The 19,552-nt window shown below is 49.0% G+C and overlaps 1 protein-coding gene and 1 non-coding gene across 4 annotated transcripts in view; one reads left to right on the top strand and one right to left on the bottom strand.

The window, feature by feature from the left end:
- The first annotated feature begins 339 nt into the window (after nucleotides 1–339).
- Nucleotides 340–19,552, top strand: part of RFC2 (replication factor C subunit 2) — a 20,165-nt gene continuing 952 nt past the window's right edge. The window contains exons 1-10 of one of the 3 annotated variants that reach the window (XM_007468768.1): nucleotides 340–511; nucleotides 3,383–3,452; nucleotides 5,559–5,600; nucleotides 5,886–5,992; nucleotides 9,555–9,656; nucleotides 10,727–10,827; nucleotides 15,799–15,956; nucleotides 16,207–16,272; nucleotides 16,995–17,075; nucleotides 18,271–18,384. In XM_007468768.1, the coding sequence (XP_007468830.1) occupies nucleotides 405–511; nucleotides 3,383–3,452; nucleotides 5,559–5,600; nucleotides 5,886–5,992; nucleotides 9,555–9,656; nucleotides 10,727–10,827; nucleotides 15,799–15,956; nucleotides 16,207–16,272; nucleotides 16,995–17,075; nucleotides 18,271–18,384 (948 nt within the window). In that variant the 5' untranslated portion in view covers nucleotides 340–404. The remainder of the gene's footprint in view (nucleotides 512–3,382; nucleotides 3,453–5,558; nucleotides 5,601–5,885; nucleotides 5,993–9,554; nucleotides 9,657–10,726; nucleotides 10,828–15,798; nucleotides 15,957–16,206; nucleotides 16,273–16,994; nucleotides 17,076–18,270; nucleotides 18,385–19,552) is intronic. The other 2 variants (XM_007468769.1, XM_007468770.1) reach the window with 2 other exon arrangements.
- On the bottom strand, nucleotides 13,824–13,896 carry TRNAG-UCC (transfer RNA glycine (anticodon UCC)). The gene has a single exon. It is a non-coding gene; the product is annotated as a tRNA-Gly (tRNA).

Genomic DNA, 19,552 nt, shown 5'->3' on the forward strand with positions numbered 1-19,552 from the left:
CCTGAACCGGGCAGGATGCTCCTACCCTGCCAGGCCCGCCCGGCGTGCGGCCCCACCTCCGTGCAGCGGTTCCCCACGGGCCGCACAGAGAGGGCCTCCCCGACAAATCTCACAAAGACGAAAGCCAACGAACGTCCCTTCTTGGAGCGACCAGCCTTCTCGGAGGGCGATGCCGTCCGGTCTCGCCTTCCACTCACTACCCAGACCGGACACCAGGTCTCCCATAGCAACTGCCGTCAATCGCAACTAGCGCCCCCGCCAGGCCAGTGCCCTCTGCGCAGGCGCAGAAAGGGGCGGACAGAAGGCTTCCGCTCGCGCCCAGAGTCCCTCGCAAGCAAGGGGCGGTGCCTGCGTGATGGCGTCATGGGGTGAGGTCTCTGGAGGCGGGAAGAGGCGGCGGGAGAATGGAGGCGCAGGGGAGTGGCGGTGGCAGCGGCGAGTGCGGGGCCCAGGACCCTGACCCGGCCCCCAGCAAGGCCCCCGGCAGTGCCGGCCAGTACGAGCTGCCGTGGTGAGGATCCAGGCCATCAACGATGGGTTCTCTGGACATGTGGGTGGGCGAGTGGCGGGCCGTGTGTCCCGGGGTAACCAGGGGCGGGAGTTCATTTGGGGGTCACCTGAGCGGAGCAGGAGGCCCCGGGGTGGTGTCCAGTAGATTATTATTTGAAGAAGGCAAGGGATGTGGGTCGCTAAGCCCACCTGGGGTGGAGAGTGTCCAGACTGAACTCTGGAAACGGGGTCTTGGTCAGAACAATGCTAATTGTGATAATAGCCGCCCGCTGCGACCACCCACTGTGCACCAGGAGCTGTGCCAGCCGCGACTCTGATGGTCGCTCGGCGGGAAGTGTCGGACGCAGATTCGGAATCGGGATGGTGTGAAGGCACCCGCCTGTTTTCCGTGGCTTTGCTCACTTTAAATAGCAACATCCTGGGCAGCTGGGAGGAAAGGTGACTTGGGAAGACACCTGCCAACAGGCGCAGGTGTAGGGCAGGCTCTCCACTCGGTTTCCACTCCCTGTGCGCACCTCTCGGAACTCTCCACTGGGCGTGGGAATGGTTTCCTCCCTGTCCGCTGCGTATTCCCATTCCTCCAGCCCACCCCTCTTCTTGGCGAGACCAGATACCTAAATGAAGGGCAGTATAGCTTACTGGAATATCTACGCTGCGCTATCCAGTCCTCCCGCCACTAGCCACATGAGTCTGATGCTAGTCCGAATTGAGATGGGCTTGTAAGTGTACAATACACGCCGTATTTCAAGGACTTAGTTTAAAAAAAACTCATTAGTAATTTTTATATTGATTATATGTTGAAAATAATATTTTGAATATATTAGGTTCTCTAAATTATATTAGTAAAATAACTTCACCCATTTTCTTTTTACCTTTTTAAATGTGACTACGAGAAAGTCTATGATTACATATGTGGTTTGCATTATAATTTTCACGCACGACCCTATTTTAGATGCTTAAGATATCTAAGTGTGCAAAACAAATTCTGTTGTCACAGAGCTTACATTTTTTTTTTTTCTTGCGTTATGCGGGCCTCTCACTGTTGTGGCCTCTCCCATTTGCGGAGCACAGGCTCCGGACGCGCAGGCTCAGTGGCCATGGCTCACGGGCCCAGCCGCTCCGCGGCATGTGGGATCTTCCCGAAACGGGGCACGAACCCGCGTCTCCTGCATCGGCAGGCGGACTCTCAAGCACTGCGCCACCAGGGAAGCCCACAGAGCTTACATTTGATAGAGAAAGACAAAGTAAAAACTGAACAAGTTTAATATATTTGATGGTGACAGCTTCTGTGGAGTAAATCGCTATGGTGGTCAGGGAAGGCCTCTGATGAGATGATATTTGAGTAAAGACCTGAATTCAGGGAAGAAGCCATGTGGCCATGGAGGCAGAGAGAGCTTTCAGTCAGGGAGCAGCTATGAAGGTCCTGAAGGAGGAGTATGTTTGCCTTGTTCAAAGTCTAGCTGAGAGGGACTTCCCTGGTGGCTCAGTGGTTAAGAATCTGCCTACCAATACGGGGGACACGGGTTCGAGCCCTGGTCCAGGAAGAACCCACATGCCGCTGAGCAACTAATCCCGTGCGCCACGACTACCGAGCCTGTGCTCTAGGGCTTGCGAGCCACAACCACTGAGGCAGCGTGCCACAACTACTGAAGTCCTGGCGCCTAGAGCCCGCGCTCTGCAACAAGAGAAGCCACCGCGATGAGAAGCCCATGGACCACAACGAAGAGTAGCCCCAGCTCACCGCAACTGGAGAAAGCCCGCGTGCAGCAACGAAGACCCAATGCAGCCAAAAATAAATAAATAAAATAAATTTATTAAAACAGAACAAAATCTAGCTGAGATTTCAGCTCCAAACATTCCCAGGTGGTGATTCCTCCCTCCTCTGGGCTTCCACAGCCCGTGGTTTTCATAAGCAGTTTAGCATTGTAGTGGGATTTGCCAAGCTGTATCTCCCCTCTAGTGGGAAAGCCCTTGAGAGCAAGAACTATGTTTTGCTCATGTCTGCACCTTCTACCTTCTTCCCATTGAGTGTGGTAACTCCTTACACACCGCTTGGCACCTGGAGGGGGCTGAGTATGAAGAATAAATGGGGGGGAACAAGCATGCTCCATCTGCGGACCTTGGAAGAGAGCTGTCTCTTTGTTTTCTGCAGTATGTGGCAAAAAAGCTTTGCATGCAGCTCCTTCTGGTGCAAAACCAGTACCTGGAGGGAGTACAAGCTAAGAGTAAATCAGGGAGTATAATAAAGGCAGAGGAAGTCCTGCTGGTGAAATCATTGCAAATCTACCTCCACTTCTATTCTCAGAGCCAGAGAAAGTCACTTTCTCTCGTAGCATAGCTTGCTTAGTAGAAAAAGTATTGATCTGCAAAGGCCACTAGGCTGTCCAGTCCACACAGCCTAATAGGATCACAGGATAGGCCTGCGGTTTCTGTCTAGTCAGCCGTGCTGGGCACCTGGCACAAGTCTGCAGACACTGGCAGTTAAAGGATGAGAAGGGGCCCAGTTGCATCCATGTCTGTCAGAGCAAATGATGTCAGTGCTGCGTGCGCTGGACCGCTGTTGTGATGGGCAGACTTTGTGGCCACACAGTGTCACATTTCTCCAGATGGCCTGCTCTGGCCCTTCTCCAGCACCAGCAGGTGTTTCTCTGCTGTGGCGGGTTTGAAGTCTTTGGTGCACAATTCTCATGCGCTTGACTTTTCAAATGGCACTCGGGCATCTCTTTAAATTTAAAACCTGCAACCATTTGATGTATTTTTATTGAATGTATATCATCTTCTGACAAAGCTCCCAGAATTGCCCTTTAGTGCTTTCTTTTGGCTAGCGTGAAAATACCCGTGTCAACATCTTTATGCATTTTCTTAAAAACAGGGTTGAAAAATATAGACCAGTAAAGCTGAATGAAATTGTCGGGAATGAAGACACAGTGAGCAGGCTGGAGGTGAGTTTTTAAAAGAAGATGTTACATCTCATTACTGTGACTTTGATAAGCTCAAGGCATTTGGAGGAAGACAGCCAAGGTAGTGAGCTGGGGGCTGGCCACAGATCCAGAAGAATTAAGGGAATGGGAGACATTCAGTTTGGAGAGGAATCTAGAAGACAGGGTGGGTAACTTCAGATGTTTGAAGGACTGGCTCAATGGAGAGGGCTTATCAGACTTGTTTTGTATTCTTCAAGAGCAGAGGTGGCAAACTTTGTCTGTGAAAGCCGATGAATAGATATTTTAGGCTTTGCAAACCATATAACGTCTTCGTCAAATATTCTCTATTTTTTTTTTGGGCCGTGCCACGTGTGCAGCTCGTGGGAGCTTAGTTCCCAGACCAGGGATTGAACCCACGCCCCATGCAGTGGAAGCGCAGTCTTAACCACTGGACCCCCAGGGGAAGTCCCTTTGTTTATTTTTTAAACAACCCTTTAAAAATGTGAAAGCCGTTCTTAGCTAGGGAGCTTATAAAAACGGGTCTCAGGGTGAACTAGCCCCACTCCCCCCACCTTCCTCTCCATCATAATTGCTAAGCCCTGCCTAAAGCGACTAAGTGACAAGGCAACCGACTTCAGGATGACACAAACCTGGAGCAAAAGCAGAAACATTCATCAGTAGAGGAAACTTTGAATTCCCAGCCCTAGAGGTCTTTAGGCAGAATCTAGAAGCCCAGCTATTTGAGACGTGACAGAGGCGGTCTCTGTAGTAACTGGGGCTTAGACTTCAATAGCCACCAAAGTATTTATTTATTTTACAGACTTATTCATTTGGCAAATATTTGAATATCTTCTCTGGGCTAGTTACGGTGCGGTTTTAGGAACTGTTGATATAATGGTGAACAGACTAGACCTGAGCCCAGTTCTGCGTGGGATTTACAGTTGAACCGGGGCAGCATTAAAGTCGGCAGGCCATGTGATAAGCGCTCTGCCAGGGGATGTACAGGGGCTGTGGGGGCATGTGGGTTAGTTCAGGGAAGAGTTAACCTGCTTACAGAGTCCTAATCCCAAATGGAAGAAGTGACACCAAAGCTAAGTGAGTGGGAGTCAGCCAGACTTGGGGGGTCGGGGGTGGAGAGAGGGGAGGCAGCAGGAACAGCACGTGCAAAGGCCTGGAGGTGAGAGAGAGCATGGTTTATTCTATGGTGGGGGGTGGGGAATGCCATCTGAGTGGAATACAGAATAGTGCTTTCCCGACATGGATGGCATACGAATCGCCTGGGGATGCTGTCAAAACGCAGGTTCTCATCTGGCAGCTCTGGAGTGGGGTCAGAGAGTCTGCATTTCTGACAAGCTCCCAGGAGATGCCGATGCTGCTGGGTGAGAGGGGTGAGCTGGAGAGGGGGGCAGGGCCTCGCCAGCCAGGTTTAAGCGTTTGAGTCATCCAAGAGTTCCAGTCAGGTAAGAGTGTTTTCAGAGATGTGTATTTTAGAAAATTGGTTATGTTACCATATGGGAAATGGATTGGAGTGGGGCAAGATTAGAGGCAAGGAGACCAGCCAATGGCCTGTTGAAAGCAATGCAGAGGCAAGAGGTAATGGGCTAGGAAGAATCTAAAAAAGAGGGATAGATATATATGTATAACTGAATCACTTTGCTGTACACCTGAAACTAACACAACATTGTAAATCAACTATACTCCAATAAAAATGTAAAAAAAAAAAATAATTTTTTAAAAAGAGGTCATGGGCTAAGAAAGTGGCAGTGGGCTGAAGAGAAGGAAGTGGTCTTCAGATAAAGGAGAAAGAGGGGCCCAGCCTTTGTCATTGAGGGGCTGCATGGGGTGAGGGAGAAGGGCCAATCAAGGATGACGGTGACCTCCAGGTTCCTGGTGGGGGCGGGAGGGTTGGTGCCGTTGACAGTCCATGGAAGGGGAAACATGGGGGGACCTCAGGTTTATAGGGGAAAGTGTTGAATTCAGTTTTGAATGTGTTGACCTGAGTGTTCCACGGGGCATCCACATGGAACAGTCTGTAGCCATGTTTGCTACACGGGCCTATGTGGTTGGGGAGACCTGGCTCCTCAAGTTTGCAGATGAACCAGTTTTAACGAGCATTTCTTCCTTCAGGTGTTTTCAAGAGAAGGGAATGTGCCCAATATCATCATTGCTGTGAGTACTGGGTCCTGGCCCTGTCGGACATCTTGGAGGCTGGTTTTCGCCCCCTCTTAAGCGCCTTCTCATGTACAGAGAAGCCCATGACCACCAGAGCCCATACCATTCCCACCTCCCACTGGTCAGGCCTGCGGGTTGGTTGCTGTATTGATTTGGTGTGTGCTGTGGGTTGGGAGGGCTCTAGGCGGGGGCTGAGCGCAAACAGCGGTGAGCAGTAAATCGGGAGTTCTCGTTACGTTCATTCTGTTGGCTTGAAGCACTTACTGGAGGTCTCATTCCCAGGGCCCCCCAGGGACCGGCAAAACTACCAGCATCCTGTGCTTGGCACGAGCCCTGCTGGGCCCGGCCTTCAAGGACGCCGTTTTGGAGCTCAATGCCTCAAATGACAGGTACACCTGGGAGTTAGGCCTGAAGGGTGGCGAGTGTTTTACATTTTGAGCTGTCGTAGAAACAACCTTTTTGCAGGTCTCTGTAGCACTTATAGAGCTTGTTTTGCTGGCTTTGTGTTTCCCTTTAATCTTTCCAATGAAAGAGAATGGGGATTGCTGGCTTGTTGATGTGGCATCATAAGCACTTGACTTATTGGTTTAGTTTTTTTGTTTTTTAATGGAGATTAAAAAAATTACTTTTAATTGTGCTGAAATACACATCGCATAAAATTTACCATCTTGGGACTTCCCTGGTGGCGCAGTGGCTAAGAATCCGCCTGCCGATGCAGGGGACACGGGTTCAAGCCCTGGTCCAGGAAGATCCCACATGCCGCGGAGCGACTAAGCCCGCGCGCCACAACTACTGAGTCTGCGCTCTGGAGCCCACGAGCCACAACTACTGAGCCCACATGCCACAACCACTGAAGCCCACGTGCCTAGAGCCTGTGCTCTGCAACAAGAGAAGCCACCGCAATGAGAAGCCTGCCTGCTGCAACGAAGAGTAGCCCCCGTTCGTTGCAACTAGAGAAAGCCCGTGCGCAGTGATGAAGACCCAACACAGCCCAAAATAAATAAATTAAATAAATAAATTTATTAAAAAAAAATTTACCATCTTAACCATCTTTAAGTGTACAGTTCAGTGGCGTTGGGTACATTCACATTATTGTGCAACAGATCTCCAGAACTGTTTTCTTCTTCCCGAACAGAAACTCTGCACCCATTAAACAACAACTCCCCATTCCCCTCCCCCAGCCCTTGGCACCCACCATGTGACTTTCTGTCTCTATGAATTGACTATTCTAGGAACCACACACAAGTAGAATCATACAGCATTTGTGCTTTTGTGACTGGCTTATTTCACGCATATTTTAGGTTCCTCCATCTAGCACGTGTCAGAATGTCCCTCCTTTTTCAGGCTGAGTGGTATATACCACCATGTTTTGTTTATCCATTCAGCTGACAATGGACACTTGCGTTGCTTTTATCTTTTGAATATTATGAACTGTGAATAATACTGCTATGAGCAGGGGTGCACAAATATCTCTTTGAGACCCCGCTTTCAATTCTTTCAGATATAGACTCAGAAATGGAATCACTGGATTATTTGGTAATTCTATGTTTCAATTTTTGAGGGACCGCCGTACTGTTTTCCATAGTGGCTGCACCATTTTACATTCCCATCGACAGCACACAAGGGCTCCCTTTTCTTCCCATCCTCAAATCCTTGTTATTTTCTGTTGTTGTTAGTAACCATCCTAATGGAGGTGGGCTGCTGGTTTACTTTTTTTTTTTAATTTATTTTTGGCTGCGTTGGATCTTCATTGCTACACGCTAGCTTTCTCTAGTCACATCGAGCGGAGGCTACTCTTCGTTGAGGTGCACGGGCTTCTCACTGCGGTGGCTTCTCTTGTTGCAGAGCATGGACTCTAGAGCGCAGGCTCCGTAGTTGTGGCACACGGGCTTAGTTGCTCTGCGGCACGTGGGATCTTCCCGGACCAGGGATCGAACCTGTGTCCCCTGCATTGGCAGGCGGATTCTTAACCACTGCACCACGAGGGAAGTCCCTACTACTTTTATTTTTTAACATTAAATATACCATCTTAACCTTTTTGTTTTTATTAATTAATTAATTTATTTTCGGCTGCACAGTGTGGCTTGTGGGATCTTAGTTCCCCGACCAGGGATTGAACCCCCGCCCATGGCAGTGAGAGAGCCGAGTCCAAACCACTGGACTTCCAGGGAACTCCCCCAGTTTACTTTTTAGACATGGGACAGTAGAGGTTATAAAATGAGGACCTGTTGAATAAAATGTCTGCACAGTCTGCCTTTGGTTATTCCCTGAGGACATGGTTCTCTACTTTGTAACGTTTTCCTGGTTTTGATGATGTATACAGACCTGAAACGGGCTCTGTGGTGTGAATGCAGCTAACAGCTCATCGGCTGCCATGAACACGCCTGCAGTCGAGCCGTTTTGTAAATGCCGATTCCAGATAGCAGATACCAGCAGAAAATTTCGGTGGCTCTTAACTTTGTTGAAGAGAGAATGGCCCATAACTGCAAATATTTTCAATTTTAGATTTATTAGAGGGATCCATACAGTGGCTTTTTTTGGTTCCCTTATCATCTATTTCCTTCCAGGAACCTTATTATACACACCTGCCTTCAGCTTTTGATCACTTACAAACTGTACCCTGTAAATGTGGGTGTTCGAATATCAAAGACGAATGAATACTGTCACATGTTCTTTTTTTTTTTTTATTACAGTTATTTATTTATTGGCTGTGTTGGGTCTTCGTTGCTGCTCTCAGGCTTTCTCTAGTTGCGGTGAGCGGGGGCTACTCTTCATTGTGGCACTCGGGCTTCTCATTGCAGTGGCTTCTCATTGCAGTGGCTTCTCTTATGGAGCACGGGCTCTAGGTTCACGGGCTTCAGTAGTTGTGGCACGCAGGCTCAGTAGTTGTGGCTTGAGGGCTTAGTTGCTCCACGACATGTGGGATCTTCCCAGACCAGAGCTCGAACCCGTGTCCCCTGCATTGGCAGGCAGATTCTTAACCATTGCGCCACCAGGGAAGTCCTGTCACATGTTCTTTTAGCAAAACAGGATGGTCCAAGTTCTTGTCACAAGACATTGGGGAGCTAAGTCCTTCCTGTTGAGTGACTAACTGGGTGAAAATATGTTTAGTTTTTGTCCTTAGAAAGATGTTCACGCCTTGATTCTTAAGTTTGAGAAAATTCATGGAGGATTTTGGCATCTGAAGACTCATAGTCTGAAATTTTGTTTATGTGATCTGTTTCACCATCATCATCATCAGAGTCTAGAATCCTGCTGTCTCTCTGCTTCATTTTCTGACTTGTCTTATAATGATGAAACATCTTCCGCTGTCATTTCTTTTCTCTGTGACATTATGGGTAGAAAATGAAAAATTTTGAATTTTTGGCTGTGGTCAATGAAAGCTTTCAGGTGGTGTATCTGAACTACTTTTGTATCTTCCAGAAAGATAATGTAGTACCTCACGAAACAATAAAAAACCGAAGGATGAGGCAGTAGGAACAGTTTTTCCGAACATTGCATCGATCTTCTAAGCATTTCTATCATTCTTTCATTTTATTATTTTAGTCTTTTTTAGCATAGCTGGGAATAATTGATGAGTAATGATGAAATAAGTACTAGGATGATGAAATAGCAAACATTTTAAGATATAGGAAGCGTAAGATTACTGAGACCCCCAAAATGTATCTTAGATTATAAAGAGTCCAATGGACCCGTATGATAATTGCAAGATAAAATGAGTTTCATTCTGTTTTTAAAAAGTAAGTAAATTTTTTCCTTTGTTCTTCTGAAGACCTCCAAGAAGGAATAAAAGTAATGAATGACAATCCTTATAAATATTTAGATTGCCCCAAAAAGAAACTTAAAAACTCAAGTTGGGTCCATGATGGTGTCCTGAGGGTTAAAAGTCCCCGTGAAGGTGAGTGAATTGGTCTCAGAAGGTGACAATAATATTGTGGCTCATTGTTTCAGGGGCATTGACGTTGTGAGGAACAAAATCAAAATGTTTGCCCAACAGAAAGTCACCCTTCCCAAAGGGCGACACAAGATCATCATCCTGGATGAAGCAGACAGGTAGAGTGCTTTGCCAAGAATTTTCTACCTTGATCTCTAAGTCTTTTATCTGGCTGTATTAAATCAGGAGGAAAAGCTCTCACCTTTGCACTTCTGTGATGGATTTGCTTATCACATCTTCAAAAGAGATCTGATTAGAGGCCTGAGCCCTAAACCTGATCTTAATTAAGTAATTTACAAACATTTGTCTAAGACAGTTAATGTGTTTGTTCCAGCATCACTTACATGCATAATTTAAATGATTTTTTTAAATTGTGGTGAAATATATCTAACAGAAAATTTACCATTTCAACCATTTCAAAGTGTACCATTCAGCAGCATTTAGTACATTCACAACATTGTGCAATCATTATCAGTATAAATGAAAAAATGTTAAGTGCCATTTAGAAAGATAATAGTAATTCATGTTCTTTGAAGAAATTTTTAAAGATATGGGTGATTTCTTGCTTTATTTTATCTCCTGTTTTTCTACACTGTGCATTTTTACATAGTTGAGATGATAATTATAATTTTTGTATACTGATTTTGCCTTTTAATGTGAAAAGCAGAGTTCCATGTTATTGTAATCTTTTTGTGAACATAGGTTTTAATTTCTGTATTCTGTTCCATTCTGTTCCATAGTGGGGATACACCTTAACCATTTTATTGTAACATTATTTACAGCAGTAATAGCCGCTAACATTTATCCAGCACGTATCTGTAAGCATTTGCATTATGCTAGGTGCTCTGCTACACACTTTACATGTTATTGTTTTATTTAATTGTCATAACCTCTGAGGTGGGCAGTAGCATTATCTCCTTATAGGCGATGACATTGAGGCTCAGATAATTTGCCTAAAGGTCCCACAGGAGTGGATGAAGGAGCTTTGAGGTGAGCCCAGGCAGCCTGCCTGCAGGGCCTCTGCTCTGTCCGTGTGCAGCCTGTCTGCGTGAGACCCACACGGGGTCCCGGAGAGAGACTGAGCATGCCCAATCAGGAGTGTAGGCTTCCCAGGGTCCGTAGGAGGGGATTTGTGTCCCGTGGACCTTGGGTCCCAGCTGCAAACCGCCCCTTGTGTTTTTCTTCTCAGCATGACTGATGGAGCCCAGCAAGCCTTGAGGAGAACCATGGAAATCTACTCCAAAACGACCCGCTTCGCTCTTGCTTGTAATGCTTCGGATAAAATCATAGGTGAGGGTCAGCTCTGCATGGCTCGGGGTCCACGTGCCATTCACGTTGGCTCTTTAGCAGCAGAAGAGAAGGGGCTTTTTGATCACCTGCCGTGGGCTGAGCACTGTATAATCCGCTTTCTCATTTAATCTTATATAATTCTATGAGGAGGTATTATTAGCTCCACCTTAGAGATGAAAAAAACATGGAGCTCAGAGAGGTTGAATAGTTTGCCCAAAGTCTCATAGCAAGCCGAAGAGCTGGGATTGGAACCCCAGGTCTGTCTGACTCTTGCATCACAGGCATGTGTGATGTTTCGGTATCCTGTGTGCCGTGTCATGGTCGTGGCCCCCGTGCAGATGTGCTCTTGCGCCTTCTGCGTGTCCGGAGCACTTGGCATACAGTGTGTCTGCACGCTGGGTTTTGTCGTTACCAGGAGTTGCCTCCCCTGTGAAACCTCACACACTCATCTTCCTGACCTGGCGTTGGTCCTTCCAGCCCCCTCCCTCCCTCCGTCCCTCCCTCCCAGCAGTCTGTCTTCTTCCTCACTGCTTTGAGCCCTCCCGCCTCAGTGTCTCAACTTCCTGCTGGTTTTACATCCTTCCCTTTCTGATACAGACTGTGAGCACAGCCCAGCTTTTTTCACTCTCTCTCTGACTATTTCTCACAGCTCTCTTGTCCCTCTGTCCTTGCCTCACATCCGCCCCGCTAACCCCCAGCCTGTGTAAGCTCAGCCGTCCGGCTCCTCCACCCAGACAAGCATGGTACCAACCATGATACCCCCCAAAGTCATTGTCTCCAGCCCCAGTGGGCTCATGGCCCTTGACCTTCCCCAGGTCATGAATCTATTCCACAAACATCTACTCTGTTCCTAGTAGGTGTCAGGCACCGGGCTAGTGCAGCGCAGACAGAGTTTAACAAGAAACGTTCTCTACCTTCAAGACACCCATGGTGCAGTGGAGGAAACTGTGCTAAAAGGTCTTGATTTATGGCCGTGTATGTTGCTTGTCTCCTTACCAGTGGTAGGACAGGTCTGGGAGGGCAGGAGCTGTGTTATACTTAAGGAACTGCCCCCACCCCCCAGTGCATTTTTTTTTTTTTTTTTTTTTTTCCTTGCGTTATGCGGGCCTCTCACTGTTGTGGCCTCTCCCATTTGCGGAGCACAGGCTCCGGACGCGCAGGCTCAGTGGCCATGGCTCACGGGCCCAGCCGCTCCGCGGCATGTGGGATCTTCCCGAAACGGGGCACGAACCCGCGTCTCCTGCATCGGCAGGCGGACTCTCAAGCACTGCGCCACCAGGGAAGCCCGCATTTTTTTTGTTTTAATTTAAATTTTTTAATAAATTTTACTGTAAAAGTGAAATGAGCAATATCCTAGAAGTCAAAATTCTATCTACAGGTAATGGCAAGAGTAGGGAAACTACAGAGTCCAGATTTTACCAAATAATGTTCAACTTTCCAGATCAGCAGCTTAACTGGAAACATGAACTTTGTAAGCAAACAGATTTCAAATCAAATCCCTGCTCCCCTAACTAACAACTGAGTGGTATCAAACAAGGTAGCTGTGCCATCTTTTTTTTTAAAAACATCTTTATTGGAGTATATAATTGCTTTACAATGTTGTGTTAGTTTCTGCTGTATAACAAAGTGAATCAGCTATACATATACATATATCCCCATACCTCCTCTCTCTTGCGTCTCCCTCCTACCCTCCCTATCCCACCGGTCTAGGTGGTCACAAAGCACCGGGCTGATCTCCCTGTGCTATGCGGCTGCTTCCCACTAGCTATCGATTTTACATTTGGTAGTGTATATATGTCAATGCTACTCCCAACACTAGGATTATAGTAACAAAGAATCCTTGCATTCCTGGGATAAACCCCACTTGATCATGGTGTAGCATCCTTTTAATGTGCTGTTGGATTCTGTTTGCTTGTATTTTTTTTTTAAAATATTTACATATGTTGTGAATTTTAAAATTTATTTATTTATTTATTGGCTGTGTTGGGTCCTCGTTTCTGTGCGAGGGCTCTCTCTAGTTGTGGCAAGCGGGGGCCACTCTTCATCGTGGTGCGCGGGCCTCTCACTATTGCGGCCTCTCTTGTTGTGGAGCACAGGCTCCAGACGTGCAGGCTCAGTAATTGTGGCTCATGGGCCCAGTTGCTACGCGGCATGTGGGATCTTCCCAGACCAGGGCTCAAACCCGTGTCCCCTGCACTGGCAGGCAGATTCTCAACCACTGCGCCACCAGGGGAGCCCTGTTTGCTAGTATTTTGTTGAGGATTTTTGCATCTATGGTCATCAGTGATATTGGCCCGTAGTTTTCTTTTTTTGTGACATCTTTGTCTGGTTTTGGTATCAGGGTAATGGTGGCCTCATAGAATGATTTTGGGAGTGTTCCTCCCTCTGCTGTATTTTGGAAATGTTTGAGAAGGATGAGTGTTAGCTCTTCTCTAAATGTTTGATAGAATTTGCCTGTGAAGCCATCCCCCCAGTGCATTTTGCATAGGGCTATGCGTGGATGAGTCTGTTTCGTGATTTGAAACTGCAGTTATTGGTGGAGAAAGGTCTGGCCCTCCCTTTGCATGAAATTAATTTTTCTGGTATATATCAGTAGCATTCTGATTATTTTTTAATTTCTAAAGGGATATAAGAACCATGTAAACCAAATCTCTAAAGAAATGCATTGCTTAGCTTTAGAGGAAATGGTTCATGATCAAATCACTGCAGAGCTGATTTTTGAAACTGTCAGTAACAGCCTCACCTTAGCTCCTGGAGTTATACGAGTTAAGGGAGAGCTCTGCTTTCTTGGAGGAAGGCTATGGCTGCTTTATTCTGATGTGTATCTGAATTCGCAGCTTTTGGTGCTTCTCCAAAGAGAAAAATCTATGAAAGGAAACTTCTAGTGTAGTTTGCATATTAATTGCTTTTAGATAAGAATTCCATTTTGGTTTTTTGGTTTCGTTTTGTTTATTTTTTTATTTTTTGGCAGCGCCGCGTGGCACGTGGGATCCTAGTTCCCCGACTAGGGATCGAACCCATGCCCCCCGCATTGGAAGTGCGGAGTCCTAACCACTGGACCACCAGGGAAGTCCCAAGAACTCCCGTTTTGAATTGCTTCTTCTCTTGTCTGTGCTGTTAAGCCAGATATGTAAATAAGGTTCTGTCATGAATCTTCCTGATTTCAGATAAATTGAAATGAACTCTTAGGAAAGCTGTTCTTTGAAACGTCTCATCCGTTGGACAGATGTTGAGCACAGTATTTTATGTGCACAGCATCTCCTCTACCCAAGGCACAGTGGAGGCTACAGACCTGTATGAGGCTCTGTCCCTGCCCATCAGGGGCTCACACAAGGCGGGGGGTGCGTCCCAAAGCCAGCAAGCCCTGAGCCATCTCAGATCCTCCCTTTTCTGCTCACCACCGCAGCCAGCCCCTCACCAGAATCAGATCCAAGGTCATCCCACCTCCCCAGTGTCTTGAGCCCCTACCCCTCCTTCCCTCACTCTAGGTCTGGCCTCAGTTTCTCCCCTTCACTGGCACAGTGTCCCTGCAGCTTCTCTGCACCTGAGTCACCAGCTGGCTGCCGGGGTCTTCTCGGTACAGGTCTGACCCTGCCACTCCCCCACTGAACCCTTCAGTGGTCCCTCATTGCCCACACAGCCACGCCCGCCCCCATCCTAGCACACAGGAGCCCATTACCCGCAGCCTCATCTCTTTCTACCCTGTGTGATGCAGCTGCACAGTGCCTCACGGTTCCCCAAAGCCCCTGTGCCCTTTCATCACTCTTGCCTTTGAATGTGCCGTTCCTTTTGCCTTTCCGGCCTGGAAAGCTCGTCCCTAAAGGCCAAGCTCAGAACTCACCTCCACTGAGCTGATCGCTCTCTGGCTGGGCTCCTGGAGCCGTTCCTACAAACCTCTTCCATGGCCCTGTCCCAGGGTATGGGAACGTCCCTGTTGGTGCTCACTCCTCTATCCCGGCAAACCTAAGCTCTGAGGGGCCAGGGCCTGGTCGTGGTATTCGTCCACTGCATCCCTGGGGGAGGTAACTGGTTTCTTTAATGCAAATAAACTAATAGGAACATGTTCCTTGAAAGTGTATGTGAGAGCAAAAGAGGGGCGGTCACTTCAGTCTGGGGTGGTCTGGGCCGGCTCCACGAGGAGGAGGGTGGGGGAGGAGCTTTTTCAATGACGGTTGTGATTTAAGTGGGAAGAAGCTGGGAAGGGACATCCTTGGTGGGAAGAGCTGCCAGGAGAGCACACGTCGATTTTTCCACGGGAGGCACGCGGGCTTAGGAGAGGAGAGACGGGTGAGGTTTGCGGAAGATTTTATGTAGGAGGGTCAGAGGTGGTCTGTACTGTGACCTTGGTGGGCAGTTGAAGGGTTTGCCTGGGCAGGCAGGGGTGACGGATCAACACATTTTGAGGAAGGCCACTGGGGCAGCAGAGCAGGATGGATCGGAGACCCACTCGGGGCGTGGAGATCATGGAGATGCTGTTGTCATGGTCTGAACTGAAGGTCAGGGATAGCATCCAGAATCCGGCATTCATGCATCTGGTGGTTCTCATGTGCATCAGAATCTCCTGATGAAGCCACGCAGGTGCCCCGTTCTCACCCCAGACTGGCTGGGTCGTGACCTGCCCGGAAGGGCCCAGACGTACCTCATACACGGTGGTTCAGGAGTCCACCTGGGCGCGCACTGACTCTCCTGTGGGCTCTGGCACGTGGCTGTCTCTATCCTGGAGGATCTTTTCCCCTTCTGGAAGCCCTGGCCAGCCAAGGTCAGCCTGGGCAGTCCTAGCTGAGGCCACTATTGGTTGATATTTTGAAATTGAGCCCTGTTTGCCAAGTCCCTCTTGAGCACTGCTGGGCAGGGGTTGTGGTGCCAGCATGGCCGGGCCACGTGGCTCTTGCGGCTGCTTCCGAGTAACTGAAGGACCGATGGGGTCACGCCGTGCTTTGCTGGGGAGCCTGACTCTCCTGTCTCGTGCAGAGCCCATTCAGTCCCGGTGCGCAGTCCTCCGCTACACCAAGCTGACCGACGCCCAGATTCTTGCCAGGCTGCTGAGCGTCATCGAGAAGGAGAGGGTGCAGTACACGGACGATGGCCTGGAAGCCATCCTCTTCACCGCCCAGGGTGACATGAGGCAGGTGCGTGCGCCACCGCTTGGGCGCCGGCCTCCCGGGCTTGCTGCACCCCTCGTTTGGGGGGAGAGGGGGGCGACTGCTGCCTGGGGATGAGCGTAGCCAGACTGGGGAACGTTGACCCGATACACTGGTGGGGCCTCGGGCCAGTGGGGAGCAGGCCTGCAAGTAGGGGGGGTAAGCTCGGATCCCAAGAGAGGAGATGGGGCGGGCAGAGACTGAAAATCACCCTGGCCTTGTTTCTGTTCCTCGGCAGGCATTGAACAACTTGCAGTCCACCTTCTCGGGATTCGGCTTCATCAACAGTGAGAATGTGTTCAAGGTAAAAGCTGGCGTGGGCATCACAGTCGACAGAGTATCGCGTACCTGCCGGGGCCAGCAGAGGAGGGCGGGTGGGCGGTGTTGGGAGGAGGGGCATAGACTCGCCCCCGCGGAGAGCAGGAGGGGCTTGGCTGTGGCATGGTGTGGGTGGTGGACGTGGTCCGCTGCTGCGGCAGGCCCGGGTCTTCCACGTGTGTCCTGTTTGGTCCTCATACATCCCTGCACGCAGATGTTCTCATCATTTTGGGGCTGAGGAAACAGGCCCGAGATCACGCTGAGGCTGGGGGCCGTGTCCAGGGCAAGTCTGTTCCTATTCCAGGTGGGAGATTGGCCCCAAAGACCTCCCGGTTCTTAAGTGGGTCAGAGAGTCCACTGGGCAGGTCATCTTCCCAGTGATGTAAGACAGGTGACTTGTGGCTTTGAAGCTGCCCCTTGAGTGTACATTCCTTATTGGCTCTTGTGAATTCATCTTGTGTGAGAAATCTGTAATGATGATGTCAGAGGTTTTCCCTCACCGCACTAGGTCGGCACCGAACTCTATTTGGTGACGACTCTGGTGGTGAGAGAGGCATTCCCAAACCTGGTTCTGTTTGCTGGAGAATTCAATGTAAACAGCAAGTGAAGACGGTGGGTACCTAGGCTGCCCAGACGTGGGTCTGCCAGGCCTCCTCCTCGGATGGCCCCCCTCAGCCCCAGACCGGCCTCTCTTTTCTGTTTGGTCAGGTCTGTGACGAGCCCCACCCCTTGCTGGTGAAGGAGATGATCCAGCACTGTGTGAGCGCCAGTATCGATGAGGCCTACAAGGTGGGTTTCCTCCCCCTTTCCTGATTCGAGGGGAACCTCTCGCTTCTTGAGCCGGGCAGAGAGGGCGCTCCCTGTGCTGGGGACTTTGCTCCACCTCATTCTTAACTGATGCTGGGAGTTGCGTACCCTCTACAGGTGAGAAAACTGGCTCAGAGGCTAAACTCGTTGCTCTAAATCACACTGCTTGAAAGTAATAGACCTGGAATTCAAAGTCATGCCTTTCTACTCGAATTATATTCTCTGCAAGAGGAATTTGTCCTCCTAGGACATGAGGAAAGAACAGCCCAATTCCTTGCTTTGTAGAGAAAAGCCATCTTTCTCTTTGTGGAGGGGAGCTGTCCCCCTCTATCTTCCTGAAGAGCCTGGGAATGGGCATCCTGGGACCCAGAGCCTGGTCCTATGAGCAGATTCCAGTGGGCATCGTTGGGGTGTAGGTGACCCTCAGGTCCACATGGGGGGCACTGATGTGATCTGAGGCCATTTCTCTGATTGCAGCCGGTTTCCCTCCCCATGCTGCCACCAAACTAAGCTACAAGCTGAGTGGGTTTAGGGCAGAGCTCGACCTCTCGTGAAACTGGCGTGCAAGGCAGGGAGACCCAGGCACGTGGCCTGAAGGACGCCGTCAGATTTATGGACACGGGGCTAACCCCACCCCCTGCGTTTGCCCCAGGGAGCCAAGGACTCCAGGCCCTGCAGTTGGGGTGGGTTGCGCGTTGGAACTGGAGCCTGGGGTTGAGAAGGCAGGAGGCTGAGACCACTGCGGTCATCTCTGCCCTGGTCAGGATTTGTTCAGGCCTAATCGTGTCGGGGGTGTTCATTAATAAGAGTGGCAGCTCAGAGAGCATAGCAGACACTCTGGGGTGCTTACTGGGACGATTAAAAAGGCTTTTTAAGAGCCTTGGATAAAGACGTTACAGGGTATGGTGGTAGACCGTCTTGCAGTATGGTTTAAAACATTTGCGATACTATCTCTCTGCCTGCTGGGAAGATCGATCACCCCACGTGACCTAAAGGGTGCGGCCCACCAGCAGGGCTGCTGCGTTGGGCCGATTCTTAGAAGCACTCGTGCTGTCTCAGATGGCCTGTCTGCTCCCAGCTGTGTGACGGGCCTGAGACTGGTGTGGGTTTGACCTCACTTCCCCCCGTATCCTTGTTCACAGAGTTACACGGTCTCCGTGTGTTTTCTTTTGTCTAGATCCTCGCTCACCTGTGGCATCTTGGCTATTCCCCAGAAGACATCATTGGCAACATTTTTCGAGTGTGTAAAACCTTCCAAATGGCAGAATACTTGAAACTGGAGTTTATTAAGGTTAGTGAGAGTAGAGCAATCCTTCTCTCGTCAAGAATGTGGGCCACGCTGAGGTTTTGTTTTACTCACAGGCCAGGTGCCTGGAAGATGCTCAGTCAATGGCTGGTCATCCGGGGGGCTGGGGGTTTGTTTAAGTCAGTCCTGCCAGGCAGTGACCTAGTGTTCCTTGGAATGACTCTCTTTATGAAAGAGGTATTTATTTGTTTGTTCTTTAAGTGAGATTAATTGAGGTGTAATTTAAATAGAGTAAAATTCAGCCTCTTGGGTGCATTCTGTTGACAAAAGCATTCAGTCTTGTAAACACCACTACAATCAAGGTATGAACAGCTCTGTAATCTCCCCAAATGTATGGGCCACTTTGTAGTCAGCTTGTCCCCCTAGCACCTGGAAACCACTGATCTCTTTTCTATTTGGGGGACAGAATTTTCCAGAATGCCATACAAGTGGAATCAAGCAGAACATAACCTTTTATGTCTGGCTTCTCTCACTTCACTTAATGCATTTTGGATTTGTTCACATTGTTGCCTATGTCGGTGGGTCCTTCCTTTTCATTGCTGAGTCGTGTTCCCTTGTGTGGACATCCCACTGTTGTTCACCAGTTGAAGGACATTTGAGTTTCCAGATTTTGGTGACAGTGAATAGAACCACTATAAACATTTGTGTACGTGAACTGGTGTGAACATGAACCCCAGTTTTCATTTCTCTTGGGTAACTTCCCAGGAGTGAGATTCCTTGGTTGAATGGTAATCGAAGGGTTAACTTTATAGGAACCTTCCAAACTTTTCCAAAGTGGCTATAGAATTTTGCCTTTGTATCAGCAATATGTGAGCATTCCAGACGATCCCCCTTCTGGTCAGCACTTGGAATGCTCAGTTGGTCTTTTTTAAGCCATTCTAATAGATGTATAGTAGTATCTCATTATGGCTTTAATTTGCATTTCCCAATAACTAATGATGTCAAGTACTTTTTCATGTGGCTCATTTGACATCCATGATCTTCTTTGAGGAAGTGTCTAAGTCTACCCTTTTTTTTTTTTGCGGTACGCGGGCCTCTCACTGTTGTGGCCTCTCCTGTTGCGGAGCAGAGGCTCCAGACGCGCAGGCTCAGTAGTTGTGGCTCATGGGCCCAGTTGCTCCGCGGCATGTGGGATCCTCCCAGACCAGGGCTC

The sequence above is a fragment of the Lipotes vexillifer genome, unplaced genomic scaffold (genome assembly GCF_000442215.2).
Source record: "Lipotes vexillifer unplaced genomic scaffold, Lipotes_vexillifer_v1.1 scaffold12, whole genome shotgun sequence".
NCBI lineage: Eukaryota > Metazoa > Chordata > Mammalia > Artiodactyla > Lipotidae > Lipotes > Lipotes vexillifer.